General features: G+C 43.0%; 1 protein-coding gene across 3 annotated transcripts in view; it reads right to left on the minus strand.

Moving 5' to 3' along the window:
* kiaa1328 (KIAA1328 ortholog) overlaps positions 1–20,232 on the minus strand; it is a 252,717-nt gene that overhangs the window by 119,535 nt on the left and 112,950 nt on the right. For all 3 annotated transcript variants that reach the window (XM_008119155.3, XM_008119154.3, XM_062972600.1), the window contains one exon: positions 14,830–14,957. In XM_008119155.3, coding sequence (XP_008117362.2) covers positions 14,830–14,957 — 128 coding nt within the window. The remainder of the gene's footprint in view (positions 1–14,829; positions 14,958–20,232) is intronic.

Raw genomic sequence — 20,232 nt, forward strand, 5'->3', positions numbered from 1 at the left:
ACAGGTAACATTTTGCGTCCAATTGTGCTTCTGCAACATGAAACATGAATTTGGACCCAAACTAGGTTTGCTAGATGTCAACCTTGTAAAAAATGTCACCCTGAAAATTATCAAAGTATCACATCTATATGTACTGACAACTCCATAATAGTATTGAGGCAGCTGCATTTTAAAATCAGTCATCAAATATTAGTATATATTGTAATTACAAGTGAATCAAGCAAACACATACACAGAGACCAATGAAGGAGATAAAATGAGGAACAGTCTGTATAACAGAAGTTTGGCGACACAATTCTCCTTCAGCATCCTCTACAGCAAGAGCAGGTAAAACACAGGTCATGGGTCAATTACATGCTGCACCTGAACCTGACTTTTGTGTCCTAAAAAGCTCCCTGGAAATCCCCCAAACCCTCAAAAGGCCCCATTAAAAAAACAGAAATGAATGTTTTCACCAAAAGGCCAAAACAGAATAACAAAGCTGCCCAGAAACATGGTGTATTAACTCCTCTGTACTTGCCAGGATCCCTGCAATCCAAAATTACCTGTTAAGGTCCCAAAGATTGCCAAAATGACAACCAAAAATGCTGTGATGCTGTACTGGTGTGCACCAGTGTGTCCCATGAGAAGATCATGAGGAGACAAAAAGTCGACCCTGACCCCATTGAAGTGTACCATACTGTTCTATACTGAACCCCTAAATCTCATAAAATTCAAGGTTTGAAAGATCATTCTCTGTTATTCAAATGTACCCAATCATAATTTGCCTGGCATCTCCTTTTTAAAATATCTATGGAACGTTTTTGATCAAGGAAGTCGGTGTCAGTCTTTAACTAATCAATATGCCGTTGATGACTAACCCATTTCATCCCAGAGGCATCAACATCATGTTTTAAGTCTCTAATCCATAACCCTTCGTCATAACCTGATGGGGTTTTTTGTTCAAAAAAGAAGTTTGAATGGAGAAAAAGAGATAATGATACCCAATATGAAGGCAGCCAATCAGCTAGCAACCCTCACCACCCATATTCCAACCATCAACCCCAGCTGCGGGCCAATTAAACTCAACAGTTCACAGGTGTTCATAGAAATGACTAACACAAAAGAAATCCCTACTTCGGAAATGTTATATTTAAAAGCTTCGAGGTGGAACCAAGAAAGATAAAAGCGGAATTAAGTTTATTGCCACCCAGTGCTTCACTCTAAAGCAGGTTTCAAGCAAGGCCTCCCCACTCACCCCCGGTATTAAAAGTCTGATGAACATCTGCATTTAAAAGGCAGGAAAAAATGGAGTAAGTGGGAGGCTTTGAAAAATGCCGGTTGCTCTACCAGATCAGTTCTTTATTCATAATTCGCTGATTATTATAGGTGTGTGGCGATACACTCAAATATATTTGCCAAGTGGGCAATAGCTGGCGTCATCTAAGTCAACACTGCATGCGAGATTGCTCGCGCTGGCACTTCCGTAAATATTGGCAGGGCTCGTTTTCCCCCAACCATAACTCTTATTTCCCCAAATAACCATTTCTTTAAATTTTAATGAGAACAAAACCATGCTAAGATCACATGGCACACACTTCAATTCTTATTAAAACCAGGAGATGGGAGGGAAGGGGGCTGAGCAGGGGCCCCGTGACAACTCTCAAGGTCCTCCTAAGCCCTAAGTTGACAGAAACTCTTCCGCAAATGAATTCTCATCTCCCCTCTCTGTAGACCAACAAACAAAAGTATCTGTAAAAATGAATCTCTCTATGCGGTCCTATAGCGGAATATGTATACAAATTAGCATCCAAATGTCTTTAATTCCCATGATGTGTCTATTAAGCAGCAATTCTCCAAAAGGCTGTTTAGCTATCCAAACAGCAGCCTAAAATTATCATCTTTATAAGCTCCCCATAACTTATTGCTCAGCTCCTATGAAAAGTCATTAATATTGGCCTCTCTCTAGCTTAGTCTCACAGGAGATATTCTGCAAAGGGATGCAATAAAACTGCGATTTCTGCCATCATTTCATTAAAAATCCTTGTTAAATTTCTAGCTGAACAGTGTACATAATATAAAAAAATTATTCAGGGCACTTATTAGCTATGCTGCTCCTTATGATATGAACTTTTAAAAGAATAATGAAGACTATTTCTAACCTGTAAGAATATTGTTCATTTTCATTGCTATTAAATTTTAATCGGGGCATTGTTTAAAAATGTTTAAGTTTCATTACATTTCAGTGTCCCCTGGAAGAAAAAGAAAAGGCAATAAATTCACATGGCACAACGCTTGTCAGTCATCTATCTCCCTGTTGACATCTCAATATTACGGATGTTCTATGTTTTTCTGACTTAGATTGCTCTCTCCTCCAGGTTTCCAATCCTCTTAATTTCTAGCTTAGCTTCCGTATGCCCCAGAAAGCCATGGTCCAAAAGAACACCCCTCTTCTTCACTACAAGTCCCAAAACATGTATTACATGTATATATGTAGAGAGGTATGTATGTACAGAAGAGGGCTACAATCTTCTAAGCACATATGAAAATATCAATTGTCTATAGGGGAAAGTGTGTGAGAGTGTGTATGTATATGTATGTATAGATGGATGCATGTATATACAGTAGAGTCTCACTTATCCAAGCTAAACGGGCCGGCAGGAGCTTGGATAAGCAAATATCTTGGATAATAAGGAGGGATTAAGGAAAAGCCTATTAAACATCAAATTAGGTTATGATTTTACAAATTAAGCACCAAAACATCATGTTTTACAACAAATTTGACAGAAAAAGCAGTTTAATATGCAGTAATGTTATGTTGTAATTACTGTATTTACGAATTTAGCACCAAAATATCACGATATATTGAAAACATTGACTACAAAAATGGCTTGGATAATCCAGAGGCTTGGATAAGCGAGGCTTGGATAAGTGAGACTCTACTGTATATGTATTGAGCCAGTGGTTCCCAACCTTTAGTCCTCCAGGTGTTTGGACTTCAGCTCCCAGAATTCCTGAAAGTTGACCAAGCTGGCTGGGGCTTCTTGAATTTGAAGTCCCAAACTCCTGGAGGACCAAAGGTTGGGATCCTCTGCTCGAGAGGACAACCCGAACCACCAAAGTAAGATATCTATTGTATTGCATTTTGGAATAATTATTTCTACTGAAATGTTGTTTCTAATGATAATGGTACATTCAGATAGATCAAAAGTAAAACTAAAGACAGACAGCAAGTAGTAGAAATATCACTTGGCAAGTCTCTCTGTTCTGTTGAGTTATAAATGCTGGAGTTGCTCTACCGCACTGTTCCATGTCTCCCCACCCATGGAAAAGGTTTCATACCAAGACTATATTGATTTAGGGCAGTTTCATTATTACTAATGCTCTGCTTAATTTTAAAGACAACACAATATTGAACAGAATAATGCCTTGCATTAATAAACTTTCCCTTGAAATGGCTAGCAGATTTATTGCATTTGGTTGTTCAAATAAACACCAAGATCACTTTCCATAAATCATCATCTGCCTAAAAAGGCAGCCAGTGTGGAACTTGATAGAGAAAGAAAGAAAAGTTATTAAAAAGTGTGCGAAATCTCATTGTAAATGTTAACTGATGCATTTTAATCAAGTGCAACGTGCCTGGATCAGACACACTGCTCAACCGTGTCTCCTGGAAAAAATAAAAACAAAAACAAAGGTAGCTTCCATTGCGCAAAATGGTTGCGTCCATGACCAGACACTACACAAAGCAACAACTGGATGCATTACTGCAGGTATGGTTCTCCCATCACCTCCCACCTCCATGAGCCAAAATGAAATGTAAAAACAAACAAATAGCTCTTCATTGTGGTCTTTAGATCCAACAGATTCAAAATTGCAACATAACAAAGTGAATTAAAAGTACTAGGAGCCAATGGGACAAACTGTAGGGTACAGTTTGGGCACATGTCTTGTCAAACCGGAAGACATTGGGTTATTTCCAATAAAACTATTATGTTTAGTATTGGCCAGAGACAGGGATGATTCTTATTCAAAATCAATGTAGGTATTTTTGGGAAGTTAAACTTTCCATAATTCTGGTGGGCTTTTGAGCTTACTTTGGAGCCACAGTTTCGTGGAACTTGTTGCAGGTAGATTTTTTAAAAAGGGAAATTTCCTAGAGGATAAAATTGGTTGGATAAAATTAGCAGGGCTGCTGGGAATTAGGGAAAGTCTCCTCGGTCAATATGGCCCCGATTATAGATGGACACTCCTGGTTCCAAAGGGGCAATTGAAACTGAGATGTTTTCCACAGTTTCTACTTTAACTGGTATTTTGATGTTTGATGGCTTTTTTGGATTCAGTTGGAGTATATTACTTCATATTCTATCTATTTCCTTGTGTCTGTACATCCAATGGGTTTTTGGTATCCACTGGGGTTTGGTTCCAAGACCCCTTGTAGATCCCAAAATCCTGGGATGCTCAAGTCCCATATTTATGCATATGGTGTAGCAAAATGGTGCCCTTACATAAAGTGGCAAAATCAAGCTTTGCTTTTAGAAAGGGTATTTTAAAATATATATTTTCAACCTGTAGGTAGTTTAATCCGTGGATACCAAATCCATGGATACCAAGGTCTGAATGTACAGAGAAAAGCAGATGGCAAGAATAACTATGATGACAGCGAACTTTATTGATGCCCACCTTTTCTTCAAAACCAGGACACACAAATGCTGTGAACAGATACATAAATCAAACCAGAAAAACAACACAAAGATAGGACTCTGATGCAGGTGCTGATGTTGATCTGGGAACAGATAAAAGAGAACATACTTTCAGATGGATCTGCCAGAGAGCACAAGCATTCAATGCTCCTGGCACACATGATCCTGCTTTAAGAACATAAGAAAAGTACAGCAGGATCAGAGGACAGCTGCTCCAAGCCCCTGTGGGCACATTGATGTTGCTGGAAAGGCCCAGGTGAGCTGGAAGACAACAGCTCTTGACCCCACCTCACTTCAGTTGCTCATTCAAAGAAACAAAGGACCTGGGGCTTAGCATTCGTTTAGCTGATGTAGCTATCAGCCATTGATAGACCTATTTTCCAGGGACTCAGACAATTTCACTTGAAAGCTAAGCCACAAACCTATCCTCTATCTTCTGGAAAGGTCTCCATCATGCCAGATAAATTACTATAAGACCTCAAAGAAATAGAAAATGTTCAAAGATTCTAGCGTTTTTAACATAGTACAAAATATTATGAGCCCTATTTCAAAATATGTTGAAATGTTCTACTGATATGATAACATCGAGCTTGCTCCTTATTGATAATTCACTTGCATGTCATATCTTTTGGTAGTCAGTTGCTGCCATGGCACGTTTTTGTAAGAATTCTACATGAAATCGGTTCATTGCCTGTTTTGGGTGGAATACTGGGTTACCAAGCCAGAATCCATCTGGCACTGCAATATTATATAAACTGCTAAGATCAATTTACTATCAGACTCCATCCATGAACCTGAAATGTATGTTTGTTTGTTTTTAATCGTCTTCACTGAATGAGATGATTTCAAAAGCTTCTTCTCTTTCTAGAAGAGTAAACCAGAAAAACCTAACCCCAAAATATTATAAAAGAACAGTGTCCAATTTCCCCTCCCAACACAGTCCAGTATTTCCTAAAATGCACCCTGGAATTGCATCCAATAAACTATTTTTAAACACTGGTCTTGATATCTGGAGCCAAACCTGTGTGTCTAAAATCCTCTTATACTAGTCAATTATTTCATTCTTCCTTCTACAGGTGCTGTCAATGGATGCTCAGTATCCAGCATGTACAGCATGTACTGCACTACAAACCTGCTTTCTACTCCTTAGGAAGAACCTTTAGACTGCAAGAGATGTTCAACAGTCAAATAAACTGTCTCAGGTAGTGGACTCTTTTTCTTTGGAATTTTCAAAGCAGAAATTCTTCCTAATGATTACTAAAACTCTATCACCTACTTGCTACTTGCTTGCAGTAAGGAATATTCTGGGCACCAAGGCCACCAATATGTTCAACAGTATTGAGAATATTTCCACGGCAATGACGTCATGCAGGCTTGCCTACATATCGCTATGTCAATGCAAACACACAGATGTAACATGCTTCAAGGTTTTTTGCTTTACAGCACTTTGCAAACACATCGCTTTTCATTTGCACAGTAAAGAGCCATTTTGTTACTCATGCAGCATTTGTGCACTTCATGACTCAGTGTCATATTCTGGCAAATTTTTACTACATTATTTTTATTTTTGCATATCTGTTTAGGCCTAGAGCTACTGTGCACTTAATAAATGATAGTGTGAATGTGTTTTTAGGCTTTTCTATATAGCGGCAATAGCGGGGGAAAGGCTATGATTCACTTCAAGGTGATATTTGCTTTATGATAGTAGTCTGGAACCTAACCCAAAGCATAAAGGAGGGTGAATGATGGCAAAGACAACTGAAAGTCTAGAAAAACACTTTGATCAACCTCAAAGTCTGCAGAGATGGGTCCTGGATGTCCAACAGACATTTCATAAAATTCCTGATCCAACTCCATTTTAACAGAAGTCTCTGCAGTTTTCACTGTAGTAACAGAAACAAAGTCTAACCTCAGCAGACATGCTATGTGGCCTTACCATGTCTCAGGGATGGACTTGAAGGTTCAGAGCTTGTGGAGGAGAAGGACCAGATGAGCTTCCATGTTTCACTCGAGAGCTTCTGCTATTAGGTTTATCCCCGTTCTACAATAAACCAATCCCTCTTCTCTGACCTACAGATACCATTTCCTGACACTGTCAGGGAGCTTCAGCTGTCGTATTCAAGAGACCTTAGTTTTTCAAACGTAGCTAATTCACTTACACCTTAGAATCATAGAATGATAGAGTTGGAAGAGCCCTCATAGACCATCCAGTCCAACCCCCTGCCAAGAAGCAGGAAATCGCATTCAAAGCACCCCTGACAAAATAGGGACCCCTGCTTTTGTCAGCTGTCAGCCCCAAATTCCACTGGCTCTAGGGCAGTAAGGAAAAGGAAGAAGGTGATCTGTAGTTTGCAACAGGGCAGCAAGCACAGCCTTTCCAACCCAGGCAGAGCAGTGAGCAGGCTTGATCTGGATGCTTTGATGTGCGTCAAGGAACATCTTCCGACCCATTCAGCTCTATGGACGCAAATCAGTAATCTTGCATATTATATGTGGTCCCGCTGCTGTTCATGCCTTTTTGACCACAGAATAGACAGAATTTGTACCAATTATCCATGACTCGAGACCTGCTGAGGTCGTGACACTCTTCCCGATGCCCTACCCTGGGCATTCATGCCATTAAATTACTTTCTATTCCGTAAATGCCCAAATGAGAATTAAGAGATCTTACAGTGTTTGCATGCATTTGGACAGAGACCACAGATTTCTCAACATACTATTTGGGCATTCAAGTAGGAAGGATGTCTAGCTTTGTGTACACTTGGCTCCCCTACATCCAGATATCTCATAATTGACCTCCTAACAGATGGGTGGTTACCACTACCTCGCCACAATCACATGGAGTCTACGAGAAAGGAAGTGTAAGCCTTTAGCAGCAATTACATATGCCTCGCCCTGACCACATAAAGAATTTAAAAAATAGGTCAACCACCTAGATCAATGAACAACAGGCCAAAGGAGATTCAAGGCTGAAACCATCCTACCAAGAATCCAAATACCAATTGGGCAGTTCCTCATTCGGGGCTACTCTGGCCAGAAAGCCTGACAAGGACAATTCCCTTGCTGCCCAAAGGTTGCTTGAGGAGATGGAATGTTTTCCATTCCACAAAGGCCTGGCTGTAAAACCTTCTGCACATGCAATATTTAAAACTACACATCACCTCCAAGCATGTGTCCAGAATGCTTAGTGGTGCCAAGCCACAGTAATGGTTATGTTTATAGGTCAGAAGGGCAGTAAATTATTCCAACGAAAAGCAGTAAAAGGCTGCACCGTAGCCAGCTGTGCTTTTAACAAGTTATCGTGAAAAGCACAAGGATGCATGGAAAACCTCCAGGGTTTTGTCGCTATTGCCTCAGCCAGGGTTTGCTTGTATAAAGATGTCATTTTTTTCTTTTAAAAAACAGAACATTTAAAAGTCAAATTGTCTGGAGAATATGTTGGTATAAAATTTATTTTCGGAAACTGATATTTAGCCTGCTGCTATCGGAGTTGATTGCTTGGCATTGTGCAAACGTTAGGCAAATTTCTACCAGTTTGGAAATACAGACGCTGACATTTGGGATCCCGTACTCCGGCGTATGATGAAGGTAGAGTCTGAAATGGGAAACAATGTGTGCTTTCTCAGGGCAACTCTGCAGGTTGCTGTGGTGAGCGCTCTTTATGCTTCCGATTCGCCCACATAGCTATAATGTAGTTTGACATGAGCGAGCAGAGGTCAATGCAAGATATGTTGATGATCTCCCCAACCTCTGGGCAGAACAGTAGGTGAGTGCATGCAGGACCTGCCTTGAGACCCTAAAGGAACACGTGCCCCTGATGTAACCGAGTCCTGCTGATAAAGCATCAGAAGGCATACTGCGCAATGCCCGAGCAACCTTTCCCTGTGTCTGCCTTTAGAACAGCAGTTGGCAAAACAACAATGTGGGACAACAGCCCTGATCTTTTCTTGACAGCATAAGTATGTATTGGAGCTGGAGAGGACAATACACTTTTCTTTCTGTTGTGCAAAAAGAACTGATTAGACAGGATTCGCCTTGGTTGCGGTCCATCATAGTAGACCCGGTGAATCAATTACTGAATAGCAAATGAACCTGAAACAATGGTTGTGACTAAAACCAATATTTAGACCAGTCCTGAAAAACATGTGGCCCTCCAGGTGTTTTGGACTTCAGCTCCAAGCTTGAATTCCTGACCATGGACAAGCTGGCCAGGGCTTCTGGGAGTCCCAAATACATGGACGGCCACAGGTTGTGCGGGCCTGATTTAGACAAATGTGAATTCCACGTTTCAACACACCTATATGCATAGCAGTTAATACAGGGGAGCTAACTCTGTGCAGGTAATTTTGCAGGTGTGATCTTTTGTAATTCCACTTCCTAAAGAGAGGAACAATGAATACGAGGCCTCAATATTTCTGCTGCTCCAGGGACAAAGATGTAGATTAATGGATTCAAACTGCAGGAAAAGAGATTCCACCAAAACATTAGGAAGAACTTCCTGACAGTGGAATATGCTGCCTGGGGGCCCAGGGGAGTCTCCTTCTCCAGAGGTTTTGAAGCCTAGGCTGATGGCCATCTGTCAAAAGGACTTGGGTTGTATATTATTGCATGGCAGAATGGGGCTGGGCTGGATGGCCTTTGTGGCTTCTTCCACCTTTAGGATTTCTCATCTTGGGGGCACCACAATCAGGATATGTATCAAGGCAATTCTGCAAAGGTCCCCCCAAAATCAATGCAAGTGCCTTGTTTCTGTAGTGAAATGCACCCAGTGCCAGAAATGCTGCTACTTTGCGAAGACTCAGCTCAGCAGCCAGGGTTTGCTTTGTCTGCACAGGGGTCCAGGGGTCTGCCATATTTGGAACTGGGTTTGCCTGGCTGGCTCTCCCTTTGAAGTTCTTCACCTTCCTCAGCATCTGTATGCCAAGGAAGTATTTGCAGGTGGCTAATGGTAAAGGATAACCAGGCTGCCTTATCCTATTTATGTCAAGAATATGTTTGTCATGCTGTGGACAGCAAGACAAATCAGGGTCTAATTAGCTCAGTCAATTCCTTCAGTATTATCCTTTCAGTCTACACTGAGTTATTAAAGCCGTGGAAATACAACACTATCAAGACAACAGTGATGGAAGTAAGATGTCAGAAGCTTATTAACTGGAGTTTGAAAATGCAGCTGCAAAGCAGGCGAACTATGATAAATACAAATTGGCTAAATGGTAATCCATACTGCTGCCTTACATTTACCTTCTTCCTTGGAGGGTCTGGCAGCATTTTACCATTTTAAGGACCAGCTCCGTTGCTGCACCATGAAAAAACAAAGACAGTGATTCAAGTCATGCCATTGCTGCAGTGACTTCAAGAGAACCACATGAACCACGGGTCTTAATGCTGAAAGAACTCCTGGGCTCTTGTACACCCCAACCACAAGCAAAGCAAACCGTAAGTATGGATAACGGCTTTTACTTGCCTTTGTCCTTTGTGATTTTGTCTTTCCTTCCTGTTCTTGAGAGGAAGTGGCCTGAAGTTCACAAAAGCTCATGCTAATACAAGTGTCACAGGGATACCTTTCCTCCTTTTTCCTCCCCTATATTTTTATAGTGAGTAACACTGCTATCTCTTTGAATATTGTGGAACTATCACCTGCATGGGTGAAGCATCCCAATGGTCGACTACAATGCACGTAGGTCTGTTTCAGCATTTCGGGGTCACACTGGTTAAAATATTATTATTTTCAGCTAGATGAGAGCCACTGAATCAGATGGATTTATCTGCAGACTGACTCACCGCTCAATAACTTATTCAATGGGTCTACTCTCTCTTCTGCCTACATTTAGGCTGTAAGATTTTTGAAAAAGAGATCCGTTCTGCACTTACAGGAATATCTATTCTGACACCAATGCACTCGGGATGACAACCTGATCAGGAAAAGTAAACCAAACAATGTTAACAGGAAATGAAAAGTTTGTCACAGCACTGATCCTTTTTACATATATCGGGAACATTTTCAAAAATAATTATCTTGGTATGAATATGATAGCCCTAAATAGACATGATAGAGCTTCAGATGGAAAGATAAATCCCAAGACGAAGACAGGATCTTAGTAGACTGGATCCTTAAGGCAAAACATCTTCACACATAACCAGTAGTAAGATCACACAGCAGGAGTACAGAACAGCAAGTACACAAGGTGATGCAGACGTGCTCCATGTCACCCGCAGAGTACACAAGTCTCAGAAATGGGGAACTGACCATCCTGCATTACTTCTTGATAATCACAAAGACTATGCAATACAAAAGAAGAGAGAGGTGTCAGCTCAATAACAAGGTAACCGAAGGCAGAAGTAGAATTCAGATCTCTCATGCCTCTGATTATTGGTTTAGTAATTGCCAAAATATTGCTGCACTTTATGCATGGGCTGGAGGTGATATTTCAAAGGCAGGAACTATAAAACCAACCTCTGAGGATTCGTTGCCTAACAAAATCCTAGAAATGCATGGGAAAGACCACACAAACATATGCATGTGGCCAATTTTCTGCTATTTGTTCTAAATCTGTTTTAACACTCTTTATTTGAAGTTTTCCCATAATTTTAATGTGACGAGGCACCTTGGGGCCCATCTGAAGGTTGAAAGGTGGAATGTAACTGAAATGACATAAACATACACTTCAGAATCTTGATAAGTGCAGTCGAGAAGGGTTTTCCCCCTTGATAACACTTCTAGGATATTTCTGGCTGCATGTCCAGGCCCTGTTAACTTAGGAAGAGGATTGACTTCCTCAAAAGAACCTTACTTGAATCTTGCTAGGAGTCCTTAGGCTGCACCTCCACTGCCAGCTAGTTCTCCCTACTGCAATTATGCATGTCCCAGACTCTCCATCTTCACCAAATTACTGGCATCGAACTGTGACCTCCTCTGCCTGGTCTCTGAAAACTGAGGAGCCAGGTTCCCTTCTCATGAGGACCATGTGTCCCTCTGACCAAATCCATAGGCAGAGTCCTAAATAGAAATCCACCTAGTGTTTATTTCTATGAAATATCCCAGGTAGAGAGATGGTGAAGTCACAGTTGGAGTGGCTAAGATTTTGCTGCTGTTCAGCTACCAAGCAACCAACCCTATTCCAGGCCCAGCAGTGTTTGAGGTGCTCCAATGACCCCTCAGGGCAACGTGTCTCCTTGAGACATTGGCTTCTGAAGCCCTTAGCTGAGCCACTCATAGAAAAAGTCCCTTCCCTGCCTTTGAGGGCAATTTCAGGCAATGTTTGCTGCCTTTCAAAAGCCTCCATCCATAATTAAGAATAAAACGTGCTTGGGCTTTGGTTTGGGGTGAGACGGAGCCGCTCTGCTTGTTTTCCTACTTGTAGTTCAACAACAAAGAGTCGCGGGCGAGCCGAAACCTCTGAGCCAAAGGATCTATCTGCAGATGCAGCGATGATTTCATACAAATAAGAAACCAAAGGCACCAGCTGTGCTCACAAACAAACAGATTAATAGAAGAAAGGAGGCCTGGCGAAGGATGCTGCCCTTCCTTTCATGGGCGAGATTCAAGAACACGCTCCCCCTCGCCGGCGGTTCAGCTTGAAACAGAGCGGTCAGGAGCCCCGGTCCTTCACATTACAAAGCACTTCCACAATTTCTCGCCAAAATAAATTGGATCTTTTCCACTGTTTGAGATGGCAGCGGAGCAAGGACTGTATAATTAGGTCTGAGCTGATTACCTAGAACAAGGGCAATTTTCTTTACATGCGAGTAAAGCTTCATGAAAAACGGCAAAGAAAGTACATTTGGGAGTAGCTGGCCGACTGTCTAAAATTCCTCTTGATGGAAGTGATTTAACTACATTTTAATATAGATGGTATTTTCTATTAATGTCAGGGCAGAAACTTATTGCTCCGCATATCTCATCACAGGGGCTATCTCCGCATCTGTCTGAGTCAACTTCAGTGACCACTTTAATATTCACTTTACAATTAATGCTGCTTTTTTATGGCTCGCTAGAAAGTAAACCAATTTCAGCCCAGCTCCTCAGTATTGAATTTATTATAAAAAGTTATGTACTTAAAACTCCTATAATGAAACCAGAGGCATCATGAGATATTAACCTAGAGTTAATGCTGAGAAAGCCGGTTTGAATAATTCAATTCATGTCACCTTAAGTATCTTTTCAAATGGAATTAACTTTATCTCACACACGCACACACACAAAAACGGAAGTGCCACATTCCAGTTACTGATTATTGACTCCACAAGGGCTTCGTCTTAAATCATTTCGGCACCATTTTCCCCCAGTAAGTTTGCGGAGTTCATGCCAAGACGGATGGATGCTCAGAATGGGAGCACCAGACTGTGAACGGAGGGCCATTTCCTCTCATGCCCATCCACTGATAACAGGCCGCTCTTGGATCCCAGGAACAGACTGAGCAGGGCTGAACCAAACAATTTCATTTTTGGACTGAAATGTGGGATTTTCAGGAGAAAACAAAAAAATGGGTCGGCATATACAGCATTCTTTTCCCATTTCGTCTAAGCGCCAACATCCCCATCAACCTCAGACTAGAAAAAATTTACTTTATTTAAATGTCTATCAAAAGGATTGAAAGAAGACATTTAGGGAGCTGCTAATGGGACCAGATGGATGTACAGCATGATCCTTTCAAACCAACAGGACCATGAACCATAGTTTCACAACTAGATACAGTATGTCCCCTCTATGTATTTTCTACGCCCTACAGATGATTCGGTATTTTTTAGGTCATCCAAGGTAACTCTTTAGTAACTTCATTCATTTGAATATGGTTCCCTATAATCTATGTGGAAGTCATTTATTTCAATATCCAACGAACCAAAAATCTTCTACAACCCGGAAAACTCACAGCATTTATTTCAATATGGTTTACTGTTATTCACCATTTCCTGTGAATTCAGGAATGTATTCTCCGCAGATACGGGGATCATACCCGTACCAAAGGGTTCTTCCATCTTATCCTTGCTTAGTTTCTCCATACCTCACAACCTCTGAGGATGCCTGCCATAGATGTGGGTGAAACGTCAGGAGAGAATATTTCTAGAACATGGCCATACAGCCCGGAAAACATACAACAACCCTGTCAGTGAATCTGGTTTCCTTGTGTAGTCTTCCTTTGTAGGACTTCTTCCACAGCACATTTCTACTAGTCTTCCCCAGCATTGTCAACTCCATCCCTATGCTCATAGAATGCATCCTTTTATTTCTACTACCTCATGTGTGCTAATATAATGGGCTGTTTTCTTTAAAGAGAAGATGTCATAGCCAACGCTGGTTCCACATGGTTTCCATTCCCTTGGTAGATCCAGAGGGGATTCCAGGCCCCCCTCCCCATAATGGCATACCACTGCTTCTTTGAGACAAGATGGAAAACTGAATGCTGCGGTGAGGCATTCATTACTCCCCTTACCCAAACCACCTGCCCTGCTTGAGTGCTTTCAATCATAGGCACAGTACATATGTTGTGGCTCTCACCTCTCCAAGGATCTTATGCACATCCTCAGGTTGCCAAACTGAAATGTATCCCAATAACACTGGGCAAGCAAGGTCCAAGGTGGCATCTACTGGACCTGTATCAACTACAACATCCAAGTCAGAGTGGTCCTGAACAATTTCATCTACAAAGTACTCCGCAAACTCTTTACAACATACTGCTCGAGGGATGCTTTGGATGTGGCTTTATGGATTTGTCCTTCCTGGGTCTATCTGTTTCTTTATAAATCTGTTCTTTCATTGTACTAGATTATTATTTCAAAGATCTATACATTTATGAGGAGGGGGAAGCATGCTATAACAAACCGACATGCTTAAGGCTTCATCATATCACAATATTCAGTCATGAAGGGACCAGGATTTCTCTTGCATTTGGGACAAGGAAACCAGGTCACACTACGATCAATGACACCACTGTACAACTGACGTAGATATTCCTCTCAGGAGGAGTTTCTTACCTCTGGGTCTCATGAGAAGGGAAGGATCCACAGAAATGCCACCACAACAGGGAAGGTGCAGCAAGTTGAAATGCTCTGATATGCCAGAGTTTCACAGCTGTAGAGAGTGTTCTAACAGGATGATGGATATCAACCATCCAAAAGGAAGTAATAAATGCACAGATGAGACACTTACCTGCTGCTCCTTCTGCTTGGCAGCCTCAAGCTCCGAAAGGGAGTGTGTTAGCTTTTCTTGCTGCTCCGAGAGATATTTCTGGTAAAGGCTCAACAGTTCCTGGCACTCCCTGTATTGCTGCTGCAGGGGTGAGACAGCAAGTTAAGGACAAAAACATTGCGCATGGAAGGGGAGAAGGAAAAGAGTCAAACATATTGGCCATTTATTCCGTGCACATGTGGCTCAGTTATCTAGGTAGAAACTCAGTATCAAGTTCAAAGTGGAAGTCAACTTCAGAGGCAAAGAAGGGGACTCCTTTGGAGAATATGGCTGTCCTAAACAAAGAAATACATCACCTGGTGCTACATTCCTGCATGACTGCACGTGTCCATATCAATGGCCAAATATTATGGAATTTTGTTTGCTTAGACGTTTCTGCTCCTAGGAAGCTTGTAGAAGCTTTGCTTTGCCTACAAAGCTCATCCAGATGCTATAAGGTGAAGGGATAAATGGCACATCTTGTTTATTGCAGACAAATGATACTATAATTAAAGGCCACACATTGGCATTTTTGGTTTGGTGAGATACTGAGTATTGAATGGCCTGGTATAAAAAAAATAATCAGCATTATGTACCTTTATGCAAAACACACACACATATCCCTGCAGTAGTGTTAGGTGCTTAAATTTCAACCCTTGGCATCATTCTTCCAAGCTATCAATCCACCCACCACCCAAAATTCAAGGCTATTTATGCTCATGCTTCATCAACCACATTGATGTTTCTGTGCTGATTCTGTGTTTCCTTGCTGATTTTAACCTTTGCAGGCCTTTACAGCTTAGGATGAGAGTGCATCCCTGCCCCCTTGCTTCCATTCGGTGTCCATTCCTTGACATTCTTGTAGGTTCTTTTGCAAAGATCCTGTTATCTGTTTGGCTGCTAGATCTATCAGATCCTTTTACAATGGTGCCCAAACTCTACAATTTTCTCTCCAGATGCTCAGCTTGTGTCTGCTTTACCGACCTAAACAAAGAACTTTCCTATTCTCCTATTCAACTATGATAAGACATCCATAAGTTGGAACCCATATCTGCAATTTGCACAGGGTCTCTCTAGGAATTTGCTAGGTCTTCCAGGAGAATCTACAGTTTACTTACTCGGGATGTTACCATACAGTTGTATTGTGAGGGCATAGTAAATTCCTAGAGAAGATACCAAAGCATCAGTTCCAAGAAAGGTGGCCCAATCTTCTTTCAGTGCTCATTAGCGAACTCTTTTAATCCATTCGATCTAGATCTGACTTGCCATTGCACTATAGCTTGAATGGGCCTACTCGTGTTGGCATTAACCAACAAGATGGCAGCCTTTATCTCCCCCACACATCCTCTTTTACATTTGAATCCTCCAGAGTTTTCAGATAGATTTTGGCAGTAACTCTGCTTACCAGCCAAGCTAGTTTAGGTAGGTGCATCTTGCCAAAAACCCAGTCCCTATTTGTCTGCCGTGGCAAGACACGTTAGAAACTTCCACCTGTTGCTTCTCATGCTATTGCTTCTCATGCTCTTGCTTTTACGACTTCTCAACCACTGACCACAGACTGTTTTGACTATTCTCATTACTCTGATATTCCAATCCCGAACTGTTTTCATCTATCTAACCACCCAGGCTTTCCAATCTTGGCCTGTTTTGACTATGGTATCTGCTTCCATTGAGTATGTCTTCCACAACATTATTTGAAAAATGTCTGGATCACTGGCAAGGGCAAGAGAAATTCCTGATAGGACAGCCACTCAAAGTGCCTCTTTTGCCTGGGTAAAATGCATGTGGTGAACTCATCCAAACACTTCTAGGCCTTCAACCCAAGGAGCAATAGGGAGCAGTGGCTTAGGACTCCCTTGTACGAGACTGTCCTTCGCACAATGCCTTCATCATCAACCAAAGACATGGAGGACCTGGTTTCATCCCAAGCCATTTTGGTAACATTAGCACAAACCTCAGTGTAGAAGGCTATAATGTTGAAGTTCACTCAAGGAGCAGGCACAGTTGGTGCATTGGTTTTATCTGTGCAAATGCACTCCAGGTCGCTGCCCCCTCGATGGATTGTCACCTTGCCGTGGTGAGGGGGCTTGCGTGTTCCGATGAACCTGTGGGCACTGGAGTGATGCACTCCCAGGAGTGGCCGCAGGGGAGGTTCCAGACCAAGCACAATCCGAAGACCCAAAGACCTCAACGGCGGAGCAGGCGGAGGATAACATGGTACATGTTACAACGGCTGTGAAGGCGGAAGAAGGCTGCAACAGACTGAGAAGCCACTGTCGTTGTGTTAACCACACCACTGCTGGAACCTCACTCTGTGAAGACTGTGTGTTGACCGGCCGTGCACCGACCTCCACACATTAAAAAAAATCACGCACAGGCGTCTTCCAACAAAAATAAAAACAAACCTACAAAAGTCCCATGGCGATCAGCGAGTGGCGACGGGGGCAGGACTGTGAAATCTGGAAGCCCCTAGTCACAGACTGGCACATGGGCGGTGGATATGGACTCAGTCGTTCTACCTCAAGGACCGAGGCAGTTGAGTAGTCCGGCAGCTGTATCCATGACTGAGCAGCCCTTTTTAGGATCCGCTCTGCTCACCCCACACGGGGAAGGGGCTAGAAAAGGTGCCCTAAACATAGTCTGCCTCTCCTACCCTGACTGGACTGCCGCGTCCAGAGGGGTCACCACTCTGCGGCCAAAAAAGAAAAATGAACTTTGGAACATGGAACGTACGGACATTGTTAGATAACACTGACAGCGAGCGCCCCGAACGCAGGACTGCTCTCATTGCAAGAGAGCTGGGACGCTTCAAGATCGACATAGCAGCCCTTCAGGAGACCCGGAGAGCAGGAGAGGGGCAGCTGAAGGAAGAAAAGGGAGGCTACACCTTCTTCTGGAAGGGACTACCTGAAGAAGAGCGAAGAAGAATACACGGAGTTGGCTTTGCTATCAGAAACGACCTGGTGAAGCACCTGACTGAAGCACCCACTGGCATCAACGAACGACTTTCAACCCTCCGAATTAACCTTGCCAAAAACCAACAGGCAACCATCATATGCGCCTATGCACCAACTCTAGATGCTGACGAAGACATCAAGGAAAAATTTTACTGTCAGCTGGATACCATCCTATCGGAGATACCTAAGGAGGACAAAATCATCCTCCTGGGGGACTTTAACGCAAGAGTCGGAAGGGACTCTGACCTGTGGCCAGGGATCATAGGAAAAGACGGGGTCGGAAACAGCAACTCGAATGGCATCTTGCTTCTCACCAAATGCGGAGAGCACAACCTTGTCATCACCAACACGCTCTTCCGCCAGAAAAACAAGCTCAAGACATCATGGAAGCACCCTCGGTCAAAGCATTGGCACCTCCTGGACTATGTTATCACACGTGCCAGAGACCGCCGCGATGTGCTTCTCACAAGAGCCATGACAGGTACTGATGACTGCTGGACAGACCACAGGCTAATCCGATCCACGATGGCTATCAAGATCGTCCCCAAACGCAGACTCCAAGGAAGGAAAACAAGGCGAAAAATGAACACCCAAGCCCTTCAGGTGCCCTCCAAACGAGCCCTTCTCCAAACAACACTCAAAGATCATCTACCCACAGAACACCCCGAAAATGTTGAGGAACATTGGAACAAACTGAAGACCTCCATCATCACAGCCTGCGAAGAAAGCATTGGATACCTAACTAAGAAACATCAAGACTGGTTTGATGATAACGACAAAGAGATCCAACAGCTGATTGATAACAAAAGGAAAGCCTTCCAAACATGGCAGAGAGACACCAACTGTGCTGCCAAGAAAAAGATCTATGCCAGTGCAAAAGCCGAGGTCCAAAGAAGGACCAGAGAACTCAAGAACATCTGGTGGACAAAGAAGGCTGAAGAAATCCAACACCTTGCAGATACCCATGACGCTCAGGGATTTTTCAAAGCCACAAAGATCATTTATGGACCAAGAAACCATGGCATACAGCCCCTACGCTCATCAGATGGAACCAAAATTCTGAAGGACAAAACATCAATTGCACTACGTTGGAAAGAGCACTACCAGAACCTGCTGAATCGCAGCTCCAATGTGGCCGAAGAGACCCTCTCACAAATCCCGCAACAACAAACCAGGGATGAGCTTGCAGCACTGCCTAGTTTGGAAGAAGTCAGCAATGCCATCAGCCAACAAAAAAACAACAAAGCTAGCGGACCTGATGGGATTCCCGCTGAAATCTTCAAAGAGGGTGGACCTGAGCTGATGCAACAACTCCACCAGCTTATTGAAAAGGTGTGGATGACCGAGAAAATCCCAGCAGACTTCAAGGATGCCACCATCATCACCCTTTTCAAGAAAGGGGACAGAACAGACTGCGGGAACTATCGTGGTATCTCCCTTCTAACCTCCGCCGGGAAAATCCTCGCAAGAATCCTTGCAAACCGCCTTCTCCCTGTCTCAGAAGACACCCTCCCAGAATCCCAGAATGGCTTCCGCCCCTCCAGAGGAACAGTGGACATGATCTTCACTGCTCGACAGCTCCAAGAAAAATGCAGGGAACAAAACCAACCTCTGTACATGGCATTCATTGACCTTGCAAAGGCATTCGACACAGTGAATCGCAGCGCTCTCTGGACCATCCTCCAAAAAATCGGGTGCCCTGACAAATTTGTGAACATCCTGCGGCTCCTCCATGATGACATGATGGCAACAGTCTTGGACAGCAACGGCTCCCAAAGTGACCCATTTAAGGTTGAATCAGGTGTCAAGCAGGGATGTGTTATTGCCCCCACCTTATTTTCCATCTTCATCGCTATGATACTTCACCTTGTTGATGGGAAGCTTCCCACCGGAGTGGAAATCATCTATCGGACAGATGGCAAGCTATTTAACCTCAGCAGACTGAGAGCCAAAACCAAGGTCACCACAACATCTGTTATAGAACTCCAATATGCTGATGACAACGTAGTCTGTGCGCGTTCAGAAGAAGACCTACAAGCCACTCTAAACACCTTCGCAGAAGCATACGAGAAGCTCGGCCTCTCACTGAACATCGAGAAAACCAAAGTGCTCTTCCAACAGGCACCAGCTAATCCCTCTGCAAAGCCAGGAATACAGCTTAACGGTGCAACATTAGAAAATGTTGACCATTTCCGCTACCTTGGTAGCCACCTCTCCACAAAAGTCAACATCGACACTGAAATACAACACCGCCTGAGCTCTGCGAGTGCAGCATTTTTCCGTATGAAGCAGAGAGTGTTCGATGACCGGGACATCCGTAGAGAGACCAAGGTGCTTGTTTATAAAGCCATTGTCCTCCCAACCCTGCTCTATGCCTGCGAAACGTGGACTGTGTACAGACGTCACACCAAACTCCTGGAGCGTTTCC

The sequence above is a fragment of the Anolis carolinensis genome, chromosome 2 (genome assembly GCF_035594765.1).
Source record: "Anolis carolinensis isolate JA03-04 chromosome 2, rAnoCar3.1.pri, whole genome shotgun sequence".
Taxonomy (NCBI): domain Eukaryota; kingdom Metazoa; phylum Chordata; class Lepidosauria; order Squamata; family Dactyloidae; genus Anolis; species Anolis carolinensis.